The 25,050-nt window shown below is 36.9% G+C and overlaps 2 protein-coding genes across 5 annotated transcripts in view; one reads left to right on the top strand and one right to left on the bottom strand.

Moving 5' to 3' along the window:
- The window catches only part of GNPTAB (N-acetylglucosamine-1-phosphate transferase subunits alpha and beta), a 38,783-nt gene extending 13,982 nt beyond the window's left edge, over positions 1 to 24,801 (top strand). For 2 of the 4 annotated variants that reach the window (XM_079303468.1, XM_079303470.1), the window contains exons 8-21: positions 5,696 to 5,857; positions 7,434 to 7,613; positions 8,396 to 8,566; positions 10,258 to 10,381; positions 11,075 to 11,278; positions 12,221 to 13,329; positions 14,351 to 14,550; positions 14,817 to 15,036; positions 16,064 to 16,177; positions 16,890 to 16,975; positions 17,833 to 17,931; positions 20,708 to 20,875; positions 22,363 to 22,453; positions 23,589 to 24,801. In XM_079303468.1, coding sequence (XP_079159594.1) covers positions 5,696 to 5,857; positions 7,434 to 7,613; positions 8,396 to 8,566; positions 10,258 to 10,381; positions 11,075 to 11,278; positions 12,221 to 13,329; positions 14,351 to 14,550; positions 14,817 to 15,036; positions 16,064 to 16,177; positions 16,890 to 16,975; positions 17,833 to 17,931; positions 20,708 to 20,875; positions 22,363 to 22,453; positions 23,589 to 23,666 — 3,006 coding nt within the window. In that variant the 3' untranslated portion in view covers positions 23,667 to 24,801. Of the gene's footprint in view, positions 1 to 5,695; positions 5,858 to 7,433; positions 7,614 to 8,395; positions 8,567 to 10,257; positions 10,382 to 11,074; positions 11,279 to 12,220; positions 13,330 to 14,350; positions 14,551 to 14,816; positions 15,037 to 16,063; positions 16,178 to 16,876; positions 16,976 to 17,832; positions 17,932 to 20,707; positions 20,876 to 22,362; positions 22,454 to 23,018; positions 23,077 to 23,588 lie in introns of those variants that run through there. The other 2 variants (XM_079303469.1, XR_013773952.1) reach the window with 2 other exon arrangements.
- The window catches only part of MYBPC1 (myosin binding protein C1), a 151,657-nt gene that overhangs the window by 28,537 nt on the left and 98,070 nt on the right, over positions 1 to 25,050 (bottom strand). The window lies entirely within an intron of this gene.

Raw genomic sequence — 25,050 nt, 5'->3', positions numbered from 1 at the left:
GTGAAGAGTAGCAAATTGTGACTCAGAGTTGCCTGCAAAAGACCAGTTGTCCATTCTGTGACTGCAAGTTCTTGGGTATTACATTTGCTAGCCTGCAGCTGATTAAAAGCCAGCCTTACGAGTTTCTCTCATTTGCTGGAGGCTGTTTTCTTGCTGTAGAATTCTAGATCACTGGCTTGTTTAGTGTGACAGAATTTTCTCTATGTGGTTTCTTAGCTTTTTTCTTCTATCTTAGCTCTCTTAGTAGTAACAGCACTGAATGCTGCATTTCTGTCTGCTCTGTAGGATCTTGCAAGTTGTACTTTAGGTGACCCAGCTGCAACTTGTGAGACTGACATTTAGTGCCTTCTGTTCTCTCCTGCTATTTGGACACCTGTTAGAGTTACTGTCAGGTTTAATGGATAGATGGAAGTTTAAGAAGTTTTTTAAAAGCACTGGCTTTTGTATTGGAGAGAGATGTGATTTGTGGTGTGAAAAGGGCTGGGGCTAAGGAGTTTGTGGAGGAGAAGGAGTTAGCAGGGATAATGGGACAGCAATCCATAGGTAATGTTAGTCTGATGTACACCTGTAATAAGGGCTGAATCACTTTGTGACTTGCTCTTGGTATTCAAATGAACATGAGGTTTTGTTTTTTTGTGGGTTTTTTTTTTTTTTTTCTTTTGGTAGGCTGGGCAAACAACTCGTACTCTGTTGCAGAAATTATCTTGTGTAATTCCTTTCATAGGCTGGTCACACTCCCAGCATAATGCAATCCTAAATTCTTCTTTCTTGTCTCAGCTTGTGTTAACTGACTTGGAGACTTGCTAATGGCAGAAACCTTGCAAAGTAAACACCTTTGTACCTCTCTTCCTACATGCCCTCAAACAAATTAATAGAGAGGGTTTTTAAGCACTTATTTAAGCCTAAATAGGTATTTTCTTTTGCCTTTGCATGTCTAGTGTTACAGCAGTTAAATAACAATGGATATACATATGGTTCATTGCTGTCCAGATGAACATAAAGGCTGCATCCCTGGGATGTCTTAGATATGTTTCCCATCTCCTTGTGAGTCTTTATGGAAGTGACATCCTGTCCCTTTTATCTTTCTATATGATTTTTCCTTACTCTGTCTTGGTTGTGTTTTTAAATTTGTCATTGGTCATGTGTCATCTCTTTGTGCTGATTCCCTTTTCCTTGATGTGTTATCTGTGTGTAAGCATTGTCTCTGTGATTGTGCCTAAGAGCTCCTCTTCTGCAATTTGGTTAGGCAGATATGTATCTGTATAAACACAATTTTTCTCAGGTATCCACAATATTCGGCAGTTTTCTTTCCAGTCATCTTTGCTGTCTGTGTTTTTCTTCCTACTGGTGGATACTTAAGAGCAATTAAATTAGGATTATTATACCCTGTATGGTCATGGCAGTGAATTATTTTCCAACCAGTCTTCTATTCTTGATAGCAGCAATTCATATATGTTATGAAAAACTTAGGTATGTGAATGTAAGAAATGTTTTATTTTCATGCATGAAGGTTTTTACATCAAGTATGGATGTGGTTGTTTCTGTCGAAGCCTTTGGTATGTTCTGAGCTCAGAATTAGTTCTTCTTTCAGTGGATATGGTAGGGCAGTAATGGTAAACACAGCCAAGTGTGGTTTTTTTCTTACCAAAGGGATGTGCTAGGTTAATGCTACAGTTAAGCAGAAAAAAGGTTGATTATTTACAGTCTCCACTGACACTTGTGGCAATTCCTCTCCTGTTATAATTTCTGAAATCTCTGAAGTGGTGTGAGATGCTTGGTGGACAGGAAGAAAGTAACACCTGAGCTTGAACTAGACTTATGTCTCCTAGACACAACCTGATGCTTAATGGTTTTCTTTGTGCTTTAAGTGGCTGTTTCTTACTTCACCACCACAAGTAAAGAAATAATAATAAAAAATTTAAACAATACTGTTGTTAGAAGGGAAGAAGGGTGAGAAAGAGAGGAGTGTAGTTATTGGTGCATTTGTGTTTTATATTGATAATGCTGTTTGGTTGGATTGCTTTAGTTTGGTTGGAATAACTACTAAGTCCAAGGAAGACCAAAAATTGTTCATCTGGACCAGATAGTTTTTCTAAAAATCTTAATATCTGAGCAAAGCATGAGCTCAACTAGACGTGCTTAAAATATGAAGATTCATGATATAATGGATCTACTTTCAAGGTGATTATATCTGTTAGAGCCTACTGAGTTTTTGTACTTATGGCCTGCACTGTAATGTAATGATATGGAAGTTTATTTCAAGATGAAAGTTGAGCAGCAGTGTGTCTGCTGGCCACATTTGTTGTTGTAGGTCATGTGTTATGACAGATGAAGTTGAAAGTGATATTTGACAGCTCTTTATTGTCCATGTATACATAACTGAGTGTTGGAAAGCCACTAGATGGAGGTGTTACTCTGGTTGTGCACTGAGGCTGCTGAGCTGTTTAAGGGTTCCAAAGACCTTACCTTGGACCTATATGTGAAGAACAACTTAATATTTCATTTTCACTTTCTCACTGCCCCCCACCTTAACTACATTTCTAAAGATTACTATATTCAGCCTATAAAGATGCTTGTAACTTAAAAACTACATTTGTTTAAATTTGTTTGATTTTGGGGTTTTTGAGGCTTTCATGTTAACAGTTTTTCACTGAAATTGTACACAGTAGTGAAAATTTCTGAAAAAGTTGATTTTTCCTTCAAGATTTAATATCCTAATTGCCTCAAGGAAAACTAGGAGCTTTTAGATCTCCCTCTTTGCAAAATATCTCCTTTAACCCACATGTACACACACATACTTGAATAATATAGACAATTTATGTTAGAAACTTAGGGATGTTTTAATGAACTTGCCTTTCTGATGGAAGTAAATCCACATGGGAAACTGCAGGCACAGTGATGCTGGGTGTTTGCTGTCCTCACTGGATGATGGGAGGTCTGGGATTCCTATTGCTGCTCATCAATGTTTCTGGAGCAAACAGGTGGCTCCAGGAGATGGTGTTATGATCACACAGATGTAGCAAGTAAGCTTTATAGAAAAAAAAAAAAAAACTTAAGCCATTGCATTTGTTTTGACTCAGAAATGATCCTCCTGCTATGTCATCTTATAAAGGGCTTGGGACATTTGTAAAGACAACAGTATTTCATCTTTATAAAGCTTTTTGCAACTCTTCAGCATATACTTTCTTTCCCTTGCTCTGTGAGCATATGAGTTTTCCTAATATCCACACTGGAGTGGGAAAAGGGGAGCTTCTTATTTCCTTAATAATCAGCTTTGGTCATTAAGAAGATAAGGTAAAGAAATTTAAGGACTGGATAGGAATCAAAAAGTCCCACCTCAGGAAAAAAAATGCTCTTGAGGCCTCTTTCCTTGAGAAAGTGGTAATGAAGGTATTCACTTCTTCATGGGGTGTCTGGAGCTTATCTGGCTCCTAGTCTAGTAAGCTAGAAATGAAACATGCTGGCTCCATGCTGGAGAATCTGTGGAGATAATGCAGTTTTCCTGTCTTGCTTTCAAGTGTGCAACAAAAATGTGTCCCAGTGGTCTGGGTGTGTGCCTGCAAGGTGTGTTCTCAGCCCACTTGCATTAGCAGAGGCTCATCTGGTCACATTGACTCTGCATCTGCATTCTTGTTCTTCTGTTTTGACAATTCCTTTGGATCTGCTGACCTGTTTTGGCAGGATGAAGATGTTCTCTGGAAGGTAATATTTTAAGGGAATGGGTGATTGCATCCATCCCTACAGACAGGACATTGATACCTGTGAGACGTTAAAAAATCTGCCAAGAGACAATTCCATTTTGAATGGACCAGCAACAAAATCCTTGGAGCAGAGTTTGAAATTTATTAGAATCTAGTTAGTTATTTCACCAAATAACTTCACTGAAGTCTAACTTTATTGATAGTCTGCTTAAGAAAAGACTGGTTTCTTCAAAAGGTAGTACTGGAAAAAAAAACATTTTGATGTAATAAAAATTATGTACTCAGTGCAGAGGTTAGCTAAACTCTGCTGCTGAGAAATAGAACATGTTTTCCCACTGCTTCTGTATGTGCTTGGAATATTACAATTTTTTTTAAAACTGCAGCATATATGCTGTGTTAGTGGGGGGTGTTTATAATAAGTCTAATTAGGAGTCTGTAGTGCAGGTACTTATTTTGCCGAGTTTGGGAGCAAGTTAAAGAGAAACTAAATGTTCTTACATGCTTTCAAAGCTCTGAGATGGTAATATTTTTGGTTTGTTGTATGTATGATTTATGAGACAGCTTCTAAGGGACTGTGTGACACTGTTGTATTGCTATATAAAGCATATACCCAGTGCTGGCAGCTTTGCAATCTGCAGCATTTCAATGCTGATATTTTTGGAGGTTGCTGCCTGCAGTCCGTAACTATACCTCAGCCAGTTAGCTACTGAAGCCATCCTTTCCACCCATAAGTTCAGATGATTCCCTGGAAGGTCTGAGATTTATCAGATTTTTCTAATGACAAGCCTCATGAGTCAGATTGAACGATCTCAAATAGCATATGAGTCAAAGCATCAACAGCTTTAAAATGTCACAAGTGGAACAGCTGGTCTTGCTAAGGGAAGGGCTTCTAACTCTGGAACAAGCATTGCTTTAAAATGAGCAGAAAGGGTCAGATTTAATAAAAAAAAAATAAATAAAATCACTTAGAGTTATTGCGAAGGGAACTGTGGTTTTTTTGCTTTTTTTGAACATGATTATTCAAATTTGATAACTTATGAATTGCATTTGCACTGAAAATTTGGTAGACATGGTTGTCTTATGTTGCCTGAAGGAACAAAAATTAAGCATAGCATCAAATAAATATTAATGATTGACTGTGTTTATTCTTAATTAGACTGTTGAATGCATGCACTTGGAAAATCAAAGTGCAGTCCTGCTTTTAGCTTGATTGGATTTGCTCATCATACACAGCATTTTTTGGGCTATGCCATATTCCTAGGGTGCTGCTTTGATGCCCTGTGATTTGTAAACTATACTTGCTGTTAGGGTGTGTAGGGCAAGCCCCTGATCCTGTGCATTATGAAATCTGATATTCAGACTTACTGGTGGCAAGAGATAAAAACAGCAAAAAGATCAAACAGTCCTCAAGTAAGAAAATGACCTTAGCAGTATATTGGCAACCAGCACTAAGGACTTGGAGACCCACTGGATTAGCTCTGGAGCCCTTTGTATCTCAGATTTCAGAGGTGTAGGTTGAACTAACTGTAAACCATTCTGAACATTTCACACTTCTGACAGTGATGATACATCAGTGCCCTGATTTTCTGGGAAGATCATTCCTTGTTTAAGATGGGGGAAAAAAAGGACATTTCTTTCAGTCGTGTAATAAAGTGTTAATAAAACATGAATTTTCTTATTTGATTGACAGAGAATGGATGGGGATTTGCTATTCTTTTACTCCCAAAATATTTGACCCATGAAAAGGTTTCAGGGATCCGTTGCTGTATCCTTGTGTAAAGAGACATTTACTTTGCAAAGTGAAAATTAAGCATATTATTTTGTATCTTTAAGTGTTTTTTAGTTCCTATTTTGCTACTTCTTTTTGTGTTTATACGAAATTGTAGCTCTTTAAAAACAGTGCTTAACAGTTATTCTTATAAGTAACTCTAGTAAAAATAATGCAACAAAAAGATGGAAGAGTGCTGCTGGAATTGATTTCTCTGCTTGTATAGTTGCAGCTCTATTCAGAAGCCAGTGTGGCTCTCTTGCAACTGAATAACCCCAAGGGTTTCCAAGAACTGAGCAAGCAAGCAAAGAAGAACATGACTATAGATGGGAAAGAATTGACACTTAATCCTGCTTATTTACTGTGGGACCTCAGCTCTGTCAGTCAGGTGGGTAAATTGTCTTACATTTCAAAACTGCAAATAGAGGCTAACTCTAGTCAATGGCAAGGAGCATGGGATTTATTCCAGAAGCTTGGAGCTATTAAGAATCAAATATTTATTAGCTTGTAAGAAAACATCACAAGAACACTGTCCAGTTCTCAAATCAATGGGAAAAAAGGATCAAACTGTGTGATATTTAATTTAAATTTTCATGTTCTCTACTAAGTGAAAAATGCACGTGTTCTGATAAAGTTGTGTGCAGTCAAGTCCTGAAAGGCTTAACTGATCCTGGCTGGGCAGATAAGCAGGCTTCTTGTGTGGGGAGGTGGACAAACATGATTATCTCATTTGCAGTGTATTTCTTAAACATTTTTTGCTTTACAGCATTGTTTATGCTGAGCAAGAGCTAATTGCTTCTCTTTCAAAAATGTCAAAGTCCTGAAATGCAGATGTCTGTAAGGAAAGGTTTACTTTAAATGCTTTTGATACAATGAAGGATGTTTGGTTTAAGAACATAAATTAAATAACAAGGTGTCTGTTTCAAGATAAGATATTCTGTAATCTTGGGGTTTTTCCTCCTGCTGGAATTTAATTTAACAGTAAATGTCAAGTGGCATGGTTAATATACCCACTCCTGAAAAGCTTGCATTCTCTCTTTGTATCCTGTGACCTGGATTTTTGGGGAAATCTTCCTAGCTAATACTAATCCTGAGCTCAGACTTTGTATTTCCCCATGTTGAAATTACACTTTATTTTGTAAATGGGCACCTAGCCAATGGCTGCTGGTGTTGCTAAAATGTTTTCAGTTGTTACTCTTTTAGTGAATCTGAAAGCTGCATTACTGTACATATTAGAAAATTTACATACAGTGTGTAGTATCCACAGTGAAAATAGTAATTATTAAACATTCAAGTATTTTTTTGAGTTTTCCGTTTCATTTGGGCTCTAGAAAAGTTTTTAGGCAGCCTTGGTTGGTTTTAGGAGAGTCATTAAGTTCTCATAAATGGGAAAAGAAACGTGTTTCAGTGTTCTATAACTTAATTTTGTTACTTAACTGATGAGTTTCTAACTGAAACATTTAGCTATTTGATAGTGAATATTAGGCCAAGTTTCATTCCTTTTCTCCTGCTTAAATTCTTCAAAATAATAGAGCAGGAGTTAATTAAAGAGCAGTTACATCATGACACTTGCAGTATATCTATATTAGGTGACATTTATATACAGCTTATGATGCAATGTACTTGAAAGGCCTCTTGAAACTGGTTTTCTGAAAAGTGATGTTGCTGGTTTGGAATGAAGGAAGGGGTGTTTTTTCTGCTTCACTCTTCAAGAACTTCTTTCAGCATGGTCAGTAGACATCCTTATGATACCAGGTGGTCAGCCAATCATATCAGAAAGTTGCATTGTTCACCTTGATAATTTGGAAGAACACAATTCTTTGTACGAATAATGATTATTATCAATATACTTTTTATTTCTGGAAGTGCTTATGCACCCATATGCCAAAGCACATTGTCCTTACCTAGCTGGAGCAGAACTTCAGTGTTGTATTTAAGATCTAAGGAAGGCTATTTTTCTTCAGTCCAAGCAGGATGAAGATGTTTCTGCCAGCCGCTTCGAGGACAACGAAGAGCTGCGGTACTCGCTGCGGTCGATAGAGAGACACGCGCCTTGGGTGCGGCACATTTTCATCGTCACCAACGGGCAGATCCCCTCCTGGCTGAACCTGGACAACCCTCGGATAACCATAGTCACCCATCAGGTAACCTTCAACAAATGGCCACTGGGGAAAGGCCAGCAAAGACACACTGTTTGATTTGAAATGCTGTTATCCTCTTGCAGCGTTTGTTTGGAAGTGCCAGCCTCTTCCCTCTCTCACCCAGGGTTTTATATTTGGCTAAACAGATAGCTGAATATATATCAAGCATGCATTCAGTACACTCTTCCAAATATTAAGGCTTCAGCTTACATATACCATGTCTAATTTCCTTATAGAGTCTATTTATAAAAACCTGGGGAGAAGAAAATGTAATTTGAATCTATAAACAGTCTCTCAGAACTAGTAATAACCTAAAAAGCTTGTGTTGAGACAGAATGGATTAAAAATTACTGGAACTAAGAAGATGGCTACAAAAAAAAGTAGCTATGCATTCTAAAAATATTATTTAAAAAGAGAAGAGGAATCATTCAAGCTTCCTGAATAAGTGAAACCAAATCCTCTTGTAACTTCTTACATATTGAGATGTAATTTTTGGTATGCCATAGGAATTCTGCACAACCAAAGTGCTAAAGAGATACTTACTCAACAACTGCTGCTGTCTGCAGCAGAAAAAGATGGAACAACCCTGAATTTTTGAATGCTGCAACAGGGCTCAGTTTGCTAGAAATATTTTGCAGCCTGAAATGAATGAGAATGGTAAATGTGTACTCTCTACCTGGTCCAGTATTCACTGAAAGAGGAGTGTGTGAAAGTTTGTGACTTTTTCAGTCAGGCATCTGATTGTTCACACAGTTTTTTGGTTGTTGGGGATTTTCTTGTTTTAGGAAATATTTCAGAATGTGAGTCACTTGCCCACCTTCAGTTCACCCGCTATTGAAAGTCATATTCATCGTATCAGTGGCCTTTCTCAGAAGTTTATTTATCTCAATGATGATGTTATGTTTGGAAAAGATGTTTGGCCTGATGATTTCTACAGCCACTCTAAAGGTCAAAAGGTAAGCCATTATGAAAAAATATTTTAGCAGAAGTAGAACTTTTCTACTCTGATGATAAAAGTCAAAGGAGTGCTACTTTGAAAGGGAGGGCACTCACTGCCCCTTTTATCTCTAAAAGTTCATTGTTCTTAACTAGAGAACTGTTGGCTAAGGTTCAGGGTGTGGAAGGCTCTTCTCTGTATTAGTATGTGTGTTGATGTTTGTAGGATTACTCTTTTTCATGTTCACTCCTACATTTGGGTGGTTATAATGGTTCCTCTGTCAGTATTCACTTTGGTTTCTGTGTTATTCTCTAATTCTTCTACTTTCTGTTGGAGCACTGGTAAGACTGATGTGATGTTTGCCAGTCTTCCTTCCTTGTAAACTCTTTTTATTTTGTGGGAAATACTCAAAACAAGCAAGAATTGACTTTTCTTTGGGAGCACTGAGGTCAGATGACATTTGAACTGATCTAATATTGAAGTTTACCATTAATTGCCTGTTCAGTCACTCTTCTTTTTTGCTCGGTTTATATATAATCATATAGTATATATACTATATATATATAATTGATTGCTAAAATAATAGATACTGATCCACATTTATGAGTAAAGTAATTTAGTGTTTCAACAAACCCATTATCAACAACTGGGGTTTAAGCAAGGAAAGCTGGCTGAGGAAACATTAGCAATAGTTATGCATAAACACTCTGGCTGCCAAGCAGGGTTTTCATCCATTAGCCTGATATACAAGAGTGACATGGAGGAAAAAATTGAAGATTTATGTAATATTATTTCTGTTAAAGCAGTGGGTACACTAGGCACCAGAGACCAATGAATTAAACATTTTATGCAGGCAGATGTGCACACTCACACACATGTACAGAAGGTTTAAACAAAATTAGTTTAAGCTACATTAAATTAACTGTTTCAGTACTTGGGCATGTTAGGAGGCTTTTAGTTGTTCTAAATCTCTAATAATGGAGGTGTATAAATGCAAAACTATATTGTTACAGCATTTGTATTGTTCTTTAGTTATTCATCCCAGTTATTATGATGAAGTCAGTTTAGGTGCAGTGTCATTTGTGATAACTTGATCAGCAAGTATTACTGTAGGAAATGTGCTGGTAAAATCTTGAAACAGTAAAGCCTGATGGAAAATGTGTGGGGTTTTTAATGCCTCCTCAGTTGAAAGAACACACACACATGCACACTTTTTTTTTTTTTTTTTTAATCCTGCCAATTCTTAGGATTATTTAAATCATAGAGGATGAGATGCTTCAGGGATTATGTTCAACATGTGCTGCTTATTTAATGACTGGTTAGTAATGAAGAAACGTTTTGAGTCAGGAGAATGAGTGAACTGCAGAGCTATTTCAGAGTTTAAGTTCACCCTTCCTATCTGACAGAAGAGAAAATACTGGTTTTAATTGGAATATGGTTTGCAGAAGTAGATTTGGGAGGTCCTACTTTCCATTTCTGGCTGTTGATGCTTTGCTGTATGGCCTTGGGAATTCTTCAGTTCTTCTGTCCCTTTGGAAGGGATAACGTTTACTTCACAGACAAGGGGGTTTAAACTCTATTTGTAAAATTCAGTGAAATCTCAAGTCACTGTACACAGGGAGACATTATTGTAAGTCTCCATATTCAAAGAAACAAGCTCAGTTGACTTCTATTTGCCAGTCCTTGTCTCAGACTGCAATGTTTTTCCAGGTGTACTTGACTTGGCCTGTGCCAAACTGTGCTGAGGGATGTCCTGGCTCATGGATAAAAGATGGTTACTGTGATAAAGCCTGTAATAATTCAGCATGTGATTGGGATGGAGGTGATTGCATCGGTAAGACAGTCATGTTAAATTTAGGAAAAGTGAGCTGTTTCTTTTTCCTCACAAGTATACTTCTGTAATTTGTCATCTTCATGTAACTACAGAATTTGCCTCCTTTAATAAAAAAGTGGAATTACAGATTAAAACCTTATTCTTGCCAACTACGAATTTTTATGGAAAATGACAGGAAATAATAGGGCATAGGATAATTTTTAGATATCAATTTTGATTAGCTGAAAGGAGGGGCTTTGAAATTTAAATTAATATATATTAATAATAATATACAGTATTATGTATTTGGACTCATAATCCAAATAATAGATTATGAAGCTGCACTGTTGGTTCCTAGATTAAATTTTCAGGACTGCAGGGTAATAAAACGAAATGATACTTCTGGATTGAGGAAGTGATACCTTTCTGGGAGGCTGTAAAGTCAAGACTGCAAGCACAAGGAGTAGTAAATCAGATTTTTGCCTGCCTTTTTGAATTTAAGACAAAATATGTTGGCACTTTGGATAAACTTTTCACTTAATTCGTAAACTTCTATAGTATGCACAAACTCACAGAAGATTAGGGTTTGCCCTTTTTTAATTTCACTAATGATTTTTCAGTCTTCAGTCTTCAGTGGTAGCCTAAATGTGCCTTTCTTTGGTTATTTGAAATTCTTACTTCTGGTGGATTTGTTATTTCTTTTTTTTTTTTCAGGTAACAGTGGGGGTAATCGCTATGTTGCTGGTGGAGGTGCAGTTGGAGGTATTGGGAATGGCCCCCCATGGCAGTTTGGAGCAGGAATAAGTGGTGTTTCATACTGTAACCAAGGCTGTGCTAATTCCTGGCTAGCAGACAAATTCTGTGACCAGGCCTGCAACGTCCTCTCATGTGGATTTGATGCTGGTGACTGTGGCCAAGGTATGTAAAAGCATTGCTGATGAACTTTCTGTGGGGATTCTCTTGAATTGCCTGACCTTTTTGGGTTCATCATGACTCTCAGATTGGGCTGAGGTATAATGTACAAGTATCTTTACCTGCCTAAGGACAGTTGAATTGATGATGCCTGTAGCAGTTAAAAGTTTAAGAACCTCTCTGATTATGACAGTGTGAGTTGAAGTCTGGCTCTGGGCTCTTGCCAAAGGCTACTTTCAGTCACATGTGAACTTGTCTGAAGTTAATTTGGATATGAAAGATTAGCAAGGAGTGAACAAAGTGATTGAAAATGCTGTCTGGTATATGTAGAAGAAGAATTTGTCTTGTTTGGAAGAGCAGAGGCTCCCCCACATTTCAGCTGGAACAAATGTTTTTCTAGTGATTCTATTGCTAGCAGTGAGGTTTTCTTCATCTGAGAGATTGCAGATAATCTGCGTTCTGCTGTGGGAGGGAGAAGTTAAAAGGAATTTAACCTATTCTAATTTTGAAAATTTCAAATCAAGATGCAGCACTGTAGCAGTGAACTCCAGCTGTTGTAACATTACTCTCCTAAAATGTGGCAAAAATGTAATATGGGCAAACTGCTTATGACATGTCACTTATTTTAAGTGACATGATAATAAGACACTTTATGCTCTTCAGGTAGAGACTGAAAGAATGCTGAATTATACTGGCTTTTAGAATTAGCATGGGAGTGTCTGGTAGCTTTATATATCTGAGTATGTTCTAGTCATCCATTACTGAATATAAGTGAGCAAGAAGCTGGAAACTAGAGTAAGTGTTATTTCACAAAGCTGTCTCCCTGTTAATACAGTGACTGTAGCTGGGTATCTTACTATTAAAAAAAGAGTGAAAGTTCAAAATCATGCTGAAAATTGACAGAAATTTGGTTTTTTTTTCTTGTTTATTTTGTTTAATTTTCTCCAGATCACTTTGAAGAGATGTACAAGGTGATGCTTCAGCTTAATCAGACCTACTATGTTATTCCCAAAGGTGAATGTCTGCCCTACTTCAGCTTCAGTGAAGTAGCCAAGAAAGGAATTGAGGGTTCATACAGTGATAATCCAATTATCCGACATGCTTCAGTTGCTAACAAATGGAAAACTATACACCTAATCATGCACAGTGGCATGAACACAACTGTGATCTATTTTAACCTTACATTCCTAAATAAAAATGATGAAGAGTTTAAAATGCAAATAGCTGTTGAAGTTGATACTAGAGAGGAACCAAAACAGAACACAAGTTCCATGCAAAAATCTAACTCTGATTTTAAAAGTGTAACTTCAGTACCAGAAGCTGAAATGATATTTGAGGATATTCCAGAAGAAAAACGCTTCCCAAGAGTCAGGAGACGTCGAAATGGCACAAAAGAGAGTGTACCTGAAGAGTTGATAATCCCATCACTAAATGTGTCTCTTCTTCCTGAAGATGTCCAGCTATCACTGCAGAAACTGGATGTAAAACTACTAAATGGTGATATAACTCTGAAAGGATATAATCTATCCAAGGCTGCTCTCCTGAGACCTTTCCAGTTTTTAGCCACAGCAAAGAGTATTGTAGTCCTGGAAAAAAAAGACCTGCATAATCATTATGAAGATCAGAAGAACCAGAGCAACTGGGAGAAGCCTTATAAAGATCTAAATGATGGCAAAATAAAAACAGTAAAAGCAAAGGAAGAAGTTCCCTCAAGGCTTATGGGAACAAAGGGGACTGTTGTGACAATGAGCACTAATAAACATATTTATAAAGCGCAGCCTAAAGCCACAGTTCCCTCCCAGAGCATGGGGAAAAAAAATGAAACTCGAGAAAAAGTATTGAATGCACTCATATTAAGGGAAACACAGAAATCAAAACATACTGGGAATTTTGATCCTGGAGAAGGTGCACAGGGGATGGAAGGAGTAAAAAGGCATGAGCAGGTGGATGCAAATATAAAGGAGGGGCTAGTGGGAAGAAAATTGCAGTCTTATGCTGGAAGTTACCAAGGCTTTTTGCCATGGGAGAAAAAGAAGTATTTCCAAGACCTTCTTGATGTGAGTATCTTCATGTCATTCCTTACTGGAATATTTGCATTTTTCTGCATTTATTGGAATACTGTTAATATGATTTATACATTTGAAATGTGCTTTGCCTTTGAGGCAAAATCTGGGATTTTTTTGAAAGATACTTTACATGTAAAATGTGACTTGTTTATGATTCAGGCCTCTCTTAGTTAGGTGGTAAAAGCCAAATAACTATTTCTGTTTCATTTCTACTACCTTTTCTTGGTAAAATTCATTTTGTGTTCATTGTATGCTGTCACAGGGCTATTGCTCAGACACATATAGCACTATAACAGAAAGCTTAAATTTTGTTTTGATTGCATTTATGCAAGTATGGATTCAGTTTAAATGCATGTTTTCAATCATTTAAAAATGCAGAAAATGGGTGTAACAATAAATTCTTAAATTCTAAAAGTTAATTTGAAAGTCTGCAAAGAAACTGCTTATCTAGATTGTATCAAGAAAATGCATAGGAAGTTTCCTCTGCTTCCATCCAAAGCCATTTTGGCAGCTTTGAAAAGCTCTAGAAGAGAAGATACTGTGCTTCAGTTCATAGCAGCTTCTTTGCCCTATTTCACATAGCAAAGGGCTATATTTTGAAAAGGCTCTCTCTCTGCTCATCTGACATTGAATTTTGCATGAACAATCTTTATATTCATAGAATTTCAGTTTATCAAATATGGATGAATAATCTGCAGAAAAGGTAGTATTGCAAATAAATCTGATGGCAAATAGGGCCCTTAGTGTGTGTGAGGTGTCAAAGCACAAATATTAGGGAAGCCTTTTAAGACTAGTTTTCCTCAAAACATGAAAGCTTTAAGGAAAAGTTTGTTTTAATTCTTTTTAAAGGAAGATCTAAGGAATATGAAGAAAAATATTTTAAAACTCTCTTCCCATCTTTAGATATGGAAAGAGTTGGCAGCTGGCTGATATGTCATTTTTTTCTTTGTGTCTAATGTTTTCTGACTTATTCAGTAATGTAACCTAGATTTATGCTTGTCCTGCTCTTTAGGAAGAAGAGTCATTACTTAAACAAATGTCATATTTTACTGAAGGTAAACATTTTGGAAGGCAGCTGAAAGACACATTTGCTGATTCCCTCAGATATGTAAATAAGCTGTTAAACAGCAAGTTTGGATTTACATCTCGTAAAGTCCCTGCTCATATGCCTCACATGATTGACCGTACTGTTATGCAAGAGCTCCAGGATATGTGAGTGTGGCTTGGCTTGAAATAATGTAAAACTGGGGGGAATTCTACCTTTCTGTTGCTTTGCTGTGCCCATTTCCAGTGTGTTAGTAGCTACTCATTAAAATTATGTTTTGGAAAAGGAAATAAGAAATTTATTGCAACATGATAGTTGGGATACAATGAGATTTTTAAAGCACTTTTGAAATTCTGGATAAGAATTTATTTTTATGTAAGGAAGGTTTTCTTCAACAAATTAGAGTGCTAAATGAGTTTTCTTTCTTATCTAGGTTTCCTGAGGAGTTTGACAAGACATCATTTCACAAAGTGCGTCACTCTGAAGATATGCAGTTTGCTTTCTCATATTTCTACTATCTAATGAGTGCAGTCCAGCCACTGAACATTTCTCAGATCTTTGATGAGGTTGATACAGACCAGTCAGGCATCTTGTCTGACCGGGAGATTCGCACATTGGCCACGAGGATCCATGAACTGCCATTAAGTTTGCAGGTACTCTTTGCTTACTGATTAACTTTTAGAGCAACTTCAGTTTTAAATTCCAAAATGGTTAAAATAAAACGAGTCAAATTTTGTAGCATCAGTAGCTAAAATTTGGGAATTTTTAAATATTACCTGGAAAATACAGCATTGTGTTCTACTTATCGTTGTTTGGTTGTTTTTTTCTGTGGAATCTGTAATTAAACTGAGTTCTAGCAGCTTCAGAAAAATTGCTCACTGCAGTCTGAGTTCAAGGAAACAGTATGAATTTGTCCAAAAAAAAGTTCACTACCAAGCATTGGATCCTGCTGGGCTAACTGTAGTTCTTGTGCATAGTACAAGATGGTTCTTGCCCTGAGGAACTTGTGGCCTAAAGAAAGAACTGAGAAAAAGGATAACAAGAAAGTCACACTAGTAAATAGTATGATCATATACAAAGACTCATGCTTCTGTTCTGGGAGCCTCATAAACAGAGACATGGTTTTTGTAGGATTTGCATTCCTAAACATACAGGTAGAGGAAAAGTGAACTGGTTTTGATTTACAGAGAGGAAATTACACAAACCAATGAAATTGCTTGTGACACAGGGCACAAGATCGTTGGCATAGTCAGAACACAGCCCTGCTCTAGTGTGTTCCTGGCCTGGACCTTAATCAGAAAATCTTCCTGTCCTTGCTGTTAACTCTTCTGTTTGTTTGCTTGATTTGGAATTTAATAACCAGTGTTGATTTGGGAACTCTGTACTGTCCTGACATTATTAGTAAAGGTGCCCTTTAGTTTTAAATTAAGTCATACCTTATCCTGTCTCAATTAAACTCTGTACTGAGCATTTGCTCTACTGTATAAGGAGTCCCACTGACTTAGGAGTTACTGAAATGGAGTCTGCTGAGTATTAAGTCTTCTTTTGTGGACAGAAGCATGGAGGTTTCTTATGCAGATAACATTAAATATATTTGTGCACCCTGGTTTTTTAGAACTATGTCAGTGAGAAAATCAGTAGGATTTTAAATAGCTTTTCCCCCTCCTTTCTTTCTGTTAGGATTTGACAGGTCTAGAACAAATGCTGATAAATTGCTCTAAGGCTCTCCCTGCCAACATCACTCAGATCCATGTTATTCCTCCAACTCAGGAAGCATATTATGATCCAAATCTGGTAAGAAACATTTATCTTAAAAGATGCTTATTTTCTTTCCTGAGTATGTACTTTAAAAGCTGGTTTGATTTCTAGAAGGAAAGTATTTACAAAAATTACTACTTGTATGTACATGAAGTAAGCGTTACAAAATGAAAATTTGATAGGCTGCTTCCTAATTTACTAAACCTTACTTTTCTTTAAAAGCAGAGAAAAGCTGAGATTTAGGATGTTATAACTGGGATTTTAAAAGTCGTCCTTGTTAAGAAAATTTACTGTTGCAAACTGAAAAGACAGTAAGCCTAGGACCTCTTTGACTAGAACTTCCTGATAAATCTTTTTCTGAATTGTAACCCATTTATTAAAAAAACACCATAAAAATCTAAAAATCTCAGAGATTGCCTGGTCAGTTTTACTGATGGCTTGTATCAGAGGAATATCAGACAACTGTCAAATGAGTTAGAATTTTACTGAGATGAAGTTGCAGTGTTTTTGCCAAAAAGTAATCTGTATTTTTCAGATGTTATTTGTAAAATAGGAAATTGTGATGTTATTCACCAGTATTGGGGTTTTTTTTTCCTCTACAGCTGATAACAAAACTATTGCTTTTGATTCCAAGAGAGTTATGTATGCAGGCCTCTCTAGCTGTAACACAAGTTTTCTTACAAAATGCACTCTTTATAACACACTGTAATTTTCAGTAACCTATAATCTAAACAGTGTTTTCTTCCAGCCTCCAGTAACCAAAAACCTAGTGACTAATTGCAAACCTGTGACTGACAGGATCCGTAAGGCTTACAAGGACAAAAACAAATACAGGTATGTTGTGGCATTCCTGTGAAAAGAGGGGTGCTTGGGTAAAACCATAGGAGGAGGGACAAATACACACATAACCCAAATGTGTGCTACCAAGTCTTAGCTCAACCTATTTTAACCTGTTTTAAAGAAACATACTGTTGTTAACTTATGTGTGTTTCATTCATTGTGCAGAGTGATGTGGATTTTTAATAGTTTGCATAGTTGAATAAATACTTCCATGTTACTTGTGTCATTTCCTAATTTGTGTTGTACAACAGTAAGCCAGAGTAATGTTTGGATGGCAAGAGAGTGAGTGCAGTTCAAGTGGCATAGAAAGAAGGAAAAGCCTTCCTGTACCTAGAAGCTGTAAAGCTACTTCATCCTTCCTTCTTAAAAAGCTTAAAAAGCTTAAAAAAAGAAAAGACCAGAACAAGCATTTTAGTCTTAACTACCTTGTACCTTCCCTTTGAGATGGAGTGGCAGAGGCATGAGCTTTGTAAGTGGAGAAGGTTCTCAGGTGAGACTTGAAGAAGCCTTCAGGGTGTGCTTTCTTATATTGAAATAAGTGATGAATATAAGTGTGGTATCTATCACTACTAAGACTGTTAACCTGGGGTCAAATACTCATATTTGATATGCTTTCTCTTAGAATTCAGAACTATGATTGATAGGTGGTTACTAATAAATCTACAGAAAAGTGGTTCTGTGCAAAAGTGTTAGCTGAAAAATTTAAGTGTATTGATAGAAAGCAAATGGCAAGTTTTAATGAAGGTTGGCCAGTCAGAAATGTTGCTCAATAATGTTAAATACAAGATTGTATTTATTTAACCAGACTTCAGGCTGTTCTATTAATGCAAAAATATTATTTCAACAATAAGGTTTGAAATCATGGGAGAAGAGGAGATTGCCTTCAAAATGATTCGCACAAATGTTTCTCACGTAGTTGGTCAGCTGGATGACATAAGAAAAAATCCCAGGTATCCTGTTTTGTGATTTGTGTGAAGCTGTGAGATGGTTTTAATTTTCTGATTTGATTCCTTTTTTTTGTATTTAAAAGATAATTTATTGTTATGTATTTCTAAACTGTGTGTTACAGGGCAAGACAAATTTGAACCAAAAATGCTCCTTATTTCTTCTGTTTAACTGAAGCTGACTCCTCTCTCTGTTATGCCAGGGGCTATCTCAATGATTTGTTACATTTTTATTTATCTAAAATATTTGAAAACTTGGAAACTTCAACTATTTTTGAAGCTTTCATTTTTTCCATTCTAGAGGGCAGACACTTTATACTGCAGGCAATTTTATTTTAAGGGAAGAACTTTTTGACCTTGCTTTATGCAGGTATATTATGTTAGGAGTTAGGTGTGGATTATTTTGTTACTAAATCAGTTTTGCATATTCATTGTGCTTTCAAGCTCTTTTACTACATGGAAAGAATCTTGCTTCTGTCTTCAGAAAACCAGAGTTTTCTGCCAGTTTAATGAGCTTGGCTGCAAGAAGAGGTCTGACAAATGTTAAAGAGCAGAGCAAGGAGGAAAGTAGAACCAGGTACCTTGGGCCAGGGAAAGTAAAGCCTCCTCTTTTGGTCACAGGAAACTGTTGGGTAATCACAGGTGCCTGTAAAGCTATAGCATAATTTATATTTGTAGATAAAGAGTAGATTTCTTTCCTCTCAACACTGTACTATTTCTGCTGGGTTATTTATTCAGAAAGGGAAATGCAAGTCTTGAGACATTTTACAGCTGAAGGTGGTTTGTATCTATTGCTGTTTCTTTCAAAGAATGCCTTCTGGCCACACAATTCCTGCATTCCAGTTGCCACAATGATCTATTTTAAAAGAAAAGGAGGCAGTGCTCTAGCTCATCCTGCTGCTTCCTTTTCCTTCTCTATATTTTTGTGTGCTGGCTATGTGTTTGTTTCTGTTGAAGGCAGGAGTGATTTGTTAGGCTCAGAGAGCCCTGAGTGACACAAGTTTCTCACCTTCAGTGTTTACAAAGTGCTGAGTCGATTACCTGGGCTCTATTCCTGCAAAGTACAGTGCACTGCTGTACTCACATCTTGTTAACAAAGGAGAGCTGGCACAGTTATGTAGGCATGCCATTTCCTTCTCTTTGCCATGTTCTCCTTGCATACAAACCACTAATTATAACCAGTCTCTAAAAGCAGGTTTCTAGTGCCTGTCTTGGAATGAACTGAAGTGTTATTCACTTACTGATCTCCCAGAAGTGTTTGGTTTACACCCTTAAAACAAAGTGAGCATTAATTGTCTAGGCATTAATTCTGGAATATCCAAAGGATTGTCATGTTTGATTTCTTTTGGATTACTTTAAACAGTCTTTTCATTAGAAATGGGCTAATATCACCAGTCCCATACATTGCTGTGTGTAGCATCCTCTCAGTCTATAAGCTGCATTTCTTTTCAATGAAGCTAAACAGGAATATACACTCCAGCTACTGCTAATGAGGGCTAATGAGCTGCCAGTCCAAGGCAGGGATAGTCCAGAGTAAACTCCCAAGACGTTTAGAGTGTAGCCATGATTGTCATAACCAGCTGCTTTGCATAGCATTGCTTGATACAGGATATACAGCCTGCTCGTTTTTGGAGAGCATGTTTTTTCCTCTCAGATCTAGCAATTTGAATGCCTGGTTATCCCTTGCACATAATTGTCTAAAGCAAGGTTACCAGTTACATGAGATGCAGTACATTGCCATGCAGTGCTAATTCCCTGTGTGGGCTGATATACAAGCTCCAGAGTTCTGCTTGTTTCCAGATTCTTGCAGAAGTCTGAACTTTGCTCTTTGAAAGAGCACACCATACTCTAGAGAATACAGCTGACCAGAACTGGTTATTTACAAAGGTTAGCAGTGACAAGGCATATGTCACCAGATATAATTTCTGCCTCTGGGGAAAATGTGGGGGTCTCGTGTCTCACAATATAAATAAAGCACACAGCCTTGCCCAAATGTGGGATGGGGAATTTTTGTTGTCATGCACCAGGTCAGAGTGGCCAGGAGTACAAAGCAGTCTAGCACACTTTAATTTCAATTATTAAACTTAGCAGTAACTTAGTTTTTCTTACATGAGAAATAGCTCTCTGCAGGAATCATTATTGGGAACATGCTTATTTGGTCACAGTGATTTCCATGTAAATTCTATTCAAATTGTTGATGTTTGTATTTTGGTTGGTTATACAAGTCTCTCTTTGGGTCTGTGATTCAACAGATTATATAATTCGACCGATTTATATCATGTTCTCAGTAAACCAAAGCCTAGGGACCAAACTTTGCCCTCTCTTATACAATCTAATAGTTTTTATACAGGATTCAGCATGAACACTAAAATATTAATAATTTAGTATGTTTCCCTCCTACAGTGGAGCTCACTTGGTTATTTAGGAGACTTTACTCATGATAATTCAAAAGTATAAAAATCTATACCCAGATTGTAAGGCTCTGTTCAATGGGCTCTGGGATGGTGCACACTCTAGTGCCCATTAGATGGCAGCATTATATAACTAGAAATGTGGCCTGTCACTGGATTCTTCTGAGATTTTGACTTGCTGTCAATCCTAGTGGTATTAGAATTAAAATACAATTAATTTAAAATAATGCAACAATAAAAATATATCTGTTTGTTTGTTAAATTATATTGTTTCAATTTTGTTTTAAAGGATTATGTTTGTGTTATTGGTTTGGCAATATCTTTGCCATATTATCAAGGAAATACTCTAACAATGTCATCTTGTTTTGTAGAAAATTTGTTTGCCTGAATGACAATATAGATCACAATCATAAGGATGCACAAACAGTGAAAGCAGTGCTTAGGGATTTTTATGAGTCGATGTTTCCCATCCCTTCCCAGTTTGAACTGCCAAGAGAATATCGGAATCGCTTCCTTCACATGCATGAACTCCAAGAATGGTATGTTCCACAAGTCCTTTTCAAGTCACATAATTACCTAAGATTCCCTTCTGTATTGTCATGAAAGAGTTAACAGTGAAAAATAGTGTGGTAAGATTTTAATGGACTTAAATATGATGTCTGCAGGATTCGAGTTTTTTCCACTGCTTAAATAGCCATGAGCATCTTATCAATTGTTTCTAACCAACTGCAAACAAAAGCTGTTGGTTTGTTCCCTTATGGGGATTTTTTAAAAAGAAAACAGGAATTTTGGCTTTCTTTAAATGTAAGAAAACAAAAAACCCAAACCATTGCTACATTTCTTACTAAGTGATTTTTTTCAATCTGTCATATAGCAATAACCATCTGAATAAAAATCAGGAAAGATACATGTGTGTCTCATTTTTGCATAATATGAGAAATTTTTGCATATGTTTATCTCTTGCCATTTTATAAATAACAACTGAAGAAATTGCAGTCATTTACTTGAGAAGATAAGCAAACCATTGGCAGATACAGTGACAAAAATGACACAAGACTAATATAAGTAAACCTGTTGCTGATCCGCAAATCATGAGAAATAGCTGTTAATAAGAAAATAGAAAATATTAGAGGAACTGTGGAAGGAATCAGAAGGATTGTAGGTGTGACTGTAGTGTGACAAGCCCTGCTGTAGCAGTGGTGGAGGCAGAGGGGGCAAACCCATTTCAGCAGTAAGCTTTAGAAATAGTGTTGGCTCCCTTTTAGAGACCTTCCCTCAAGACTTTTTGTAGCTTCAGAAAGATACTTTATTTTGTCTTGTTTGTAGCCAAAGATGATTCTACCAGGGTTCACTGAGGCAGGCTAAAATGCTGGTGGAAATGAAAGTATTTTCAGAGAGCAGCCCAGGTTGGCAGGGACCTTGAAAGATGCCTGGTCCAATGTTTCATTGGAAAAGGTGCCTAGATGAGACTGCCTCCTGCCAGCTCTCGAGTGACAGGTATATAGTAGCATCTCTCCTGGCTACAGGTGTATAACTGTAGCACATCAGGGAATTGCAGTTTGGTCAAAAAGGACATAGTGTGACTGCAGAACCATAGTTGCCAAAAGGAGATGGGGCACTTGGGGATGTAGTTCAGGTGTGAACTTGGCAGTGTTAGCTTAACAGTTGATCTCAATCTGTGAGGTCTTTAACAACCGAAAAGATTCTATGCTCTAGCACCCCAAGCAGTCATATCTTGGAAATTTCCAGTGGTGCAGACCCTGTCTCTGGGGAGACTGCTCCAGAAATTATTGTTTTGACTGTAAAAAGATTTCCTTATAAAGATGAGACCTCTCCCAGTCCAACTCATAGCTGCTGCTCCTTGTCCTCTGTTTGTGGCTTTTTGTGAAGAGAGAACCTATGTCCTGTTTTTGTCACCCTTTAAGAACTGGAAAAAACTTTCTTTGCATGTTTTGTGGAAACTCTTTAAATATTTGCATTTCTGATATATGAAGTTGTTTTTATGTTTCCTTCTTTCTTTTTCCAGGAGGGCATATAGAGACAAACTCAAATTCTGGACCCACTGTGTTCTAGTAACACTTATTGTATTTACAGTCATCTCATTTTTTGCTGAACAGGTAATGTCTTCTGATCAAATCTGTATAACACTTGACAAATTGTGGAATCTTCAGGATAACATTGGATGGATTTTTTTAATAGGTTTTGAAGAGTAGCTAGGATTTCCCCTTCATAAAAGAAGATGTTATATGACTCATGACTAGGTTGCTCTAATTTTTAAGTCACCATGTTGAAATTCCTCAAAAAGAGAGTCATATGGGGAGAAGAAGAGTGGCACCTTCTCAGGTGCCTTGTGACAGTAAAGTCCATCACCAGTGTGTTCAAATTCAGTAATTGTTCTTGAAATTCTTGGTCTATTAACATGGATATTGGTAGAACCATATAGTAAGTTAAGTGGAAGGAAAATTAATCCAGAAGGGGATCTTATTTTTCTTAAAGTCCTTATCAAAATCTCTTCCCTAAATAATTGAAAATACTCCGACTGAATTCAAAAGGTTTTGAATCTCACTGAAGGGGAAAAAACCCTTGACTTCTGCAAGCTTAAAATGGCTTTCTTGAACATGATTAGTCCTGCTAAACTCAGAGGGAGTCAATGGAACAAATTATATGGGTAATTCTTTGCAGGTTGGGGCCTTAAGTAACACTTTCCGTGGTCTGATGAAGAGGGTGTAATTCTTAAAAGGTTGGCTTTTGATTATTATTTTTTTCCCACCTGTAACTTTTGCATGACTCTTTCTTTCCCTTGATTTTCAGCCTTTTTTTATATATTAGAAAACTCCATTAGTAACTTGATTTTGGAAGGGGATACTCAACTCAGTGGTACAGTTTCAAATTTCCATTTTAAGATGCCAGTTTTGTGTTGATCTTTTAAAAATAGAATGTAGGCTGGTGCTAATTTAAATATACAAATTACCTTTAGAATGATCAGAATAAAAGCATGGTGTATTTTTCACTTTTTGCTTGTATTCTGATTATTGGGAAGTCCAGTGGAAGATGTTAGATGTGCACATCTAACAGATGAATTGGAGTAAAAAAAGCCTTTCTGGTGTAATGAGAAAAAAAAGTACAGTGCTTTACAGAGTATTTATCAGTGGGTGGTACAGATTTGATAGTGTCCAGGATGAAAACCTGACCAGCTGTGGACCTTTAGCCCAGCAGAGAACTACATATTGTATTTTTTTTTTCTCTCCTCAGCTAATTGCACTTAAACGAAAGATTTTTCCAAGGAGAAGGATCCAAAAAGAAGTTGGTCATGAACGAATCAAAGTGTAGAAGAGCTTTATTTTGGAGATCAGTCTACCTCAAGCTGTGATTAATCATTTTAAATGTCTCTTTCATAAGTGTCTTTTCTGGTTTGCCATCTTATTATACTGATATGAAGAAAAAAAATCATGCACCTACGATCAAATCTCTGTAGTACTCTGCATTATATAAAAGCTGCTGGGGCTGTGGCAATGCAAAATAACAACAAATAATTGCAGGATACCTGTACATAGGCAGTTTTCAACAGATCTTACTTTACAACACTTAGTTCATGGCCATGCTATCCTTTTTTATAAAAAGGGTTACCTAAACAAATGTAACTGCATTTATTGCAGTGGATGTTGCCAACCAGATAAAATGTTGGAAGGAGAAGTTGTTTGGGATCAGTTTAAGAAGTCCTTAATCTTGCATTCCAAAGCATTTTGCAAATTTCTGTCATTGCTGCTTTTTTTTTTTAGACCTTTGGGGAAAATTGAGAAAATTATGTAACTTGTCATTTAAATTTAGAGTACTTTTATAGATGTTGGCATTCTTTGAAGCACAGTGACAATTTATCTCCCTATTTTGTAGTGTATAATTGGGATTTGAAAGAAAGATACGGTACTAAAAAATTACACAGTAACATCTAATGGTTTATTTAAAAGGTATTTTATATCTAGTGTATTATAATTACAAGAATACACAAAGAAATGGTGTTATTTCCTGGTTTGATTACAAAGACAGGGCTGCAATCAAAGGAAAATGATCAAGGTGAAGTGTTTTACAAGCATTGTAAATAAAAGCAAAAGTGCCTCTATATGAATGGGTAACAAGTAGAAAACAAAAAAAAAGAAAACAAAGTAGAAAAGTATGGGGAGCAGTTTTTCATTTCCTAAAACAATATTTGTACTGACATACAGAGCTGTGGCATTTTTAAATTTTAATAGGGTTTGGCCCTGTGTTTTGCTGAGATATCAGAGTAGTGTGGTTTGATGTGGGAAAGGGTACTGAATCTTTTCAAGCAGAAATTATCTTCACTTAATTGTATTAGCAGTATTCAAAAAACATTGATTTTTGTAATCGGATGATGTACAAAATGTGTGTGCTCATGTATTGTAAGATACTTGGCTTGCTTTGGAATTAACTAAAAACGCGATGAAAGTTTTGTCTGCCGTTTCTGTTTGAAAGTCAACCAAAGCATTGTGGTAAATTAGCCAGGAATCTGTCTGAATCTTTATGTCACAAGTTCTTAATTTTTTTCATTAAAAACCTTCCAGCTTTCCTGCTTTAGTAGTAATTTGAGCACGGCTCGTGGTGGGAGCGGGGCGCTCCTGAGGGCCGCGGCCGCTCCCGCCGCTCTGCTCCCGCCCTTCGCTCCGCCGGCGCTGAGGCGGCGCCGCTCCCGCCCCGTCCC

The sequence above is a fragment of the Erithacus rubecula genome (assembly GCF_903797595.1).
Source record: "Erithacus rubecula genome assembly, chromosome: 4".
Taxonomy (NCBI): domain Eukaryota; kingdom Metazoa; phylum Chordata; class Aves; order Passeriformes; family Muscicapidae; genus Erithacus; species Erithacus rubecula.
This window is presented reverse-complemented; position numbering and strand designations above follow the sequence as displayed.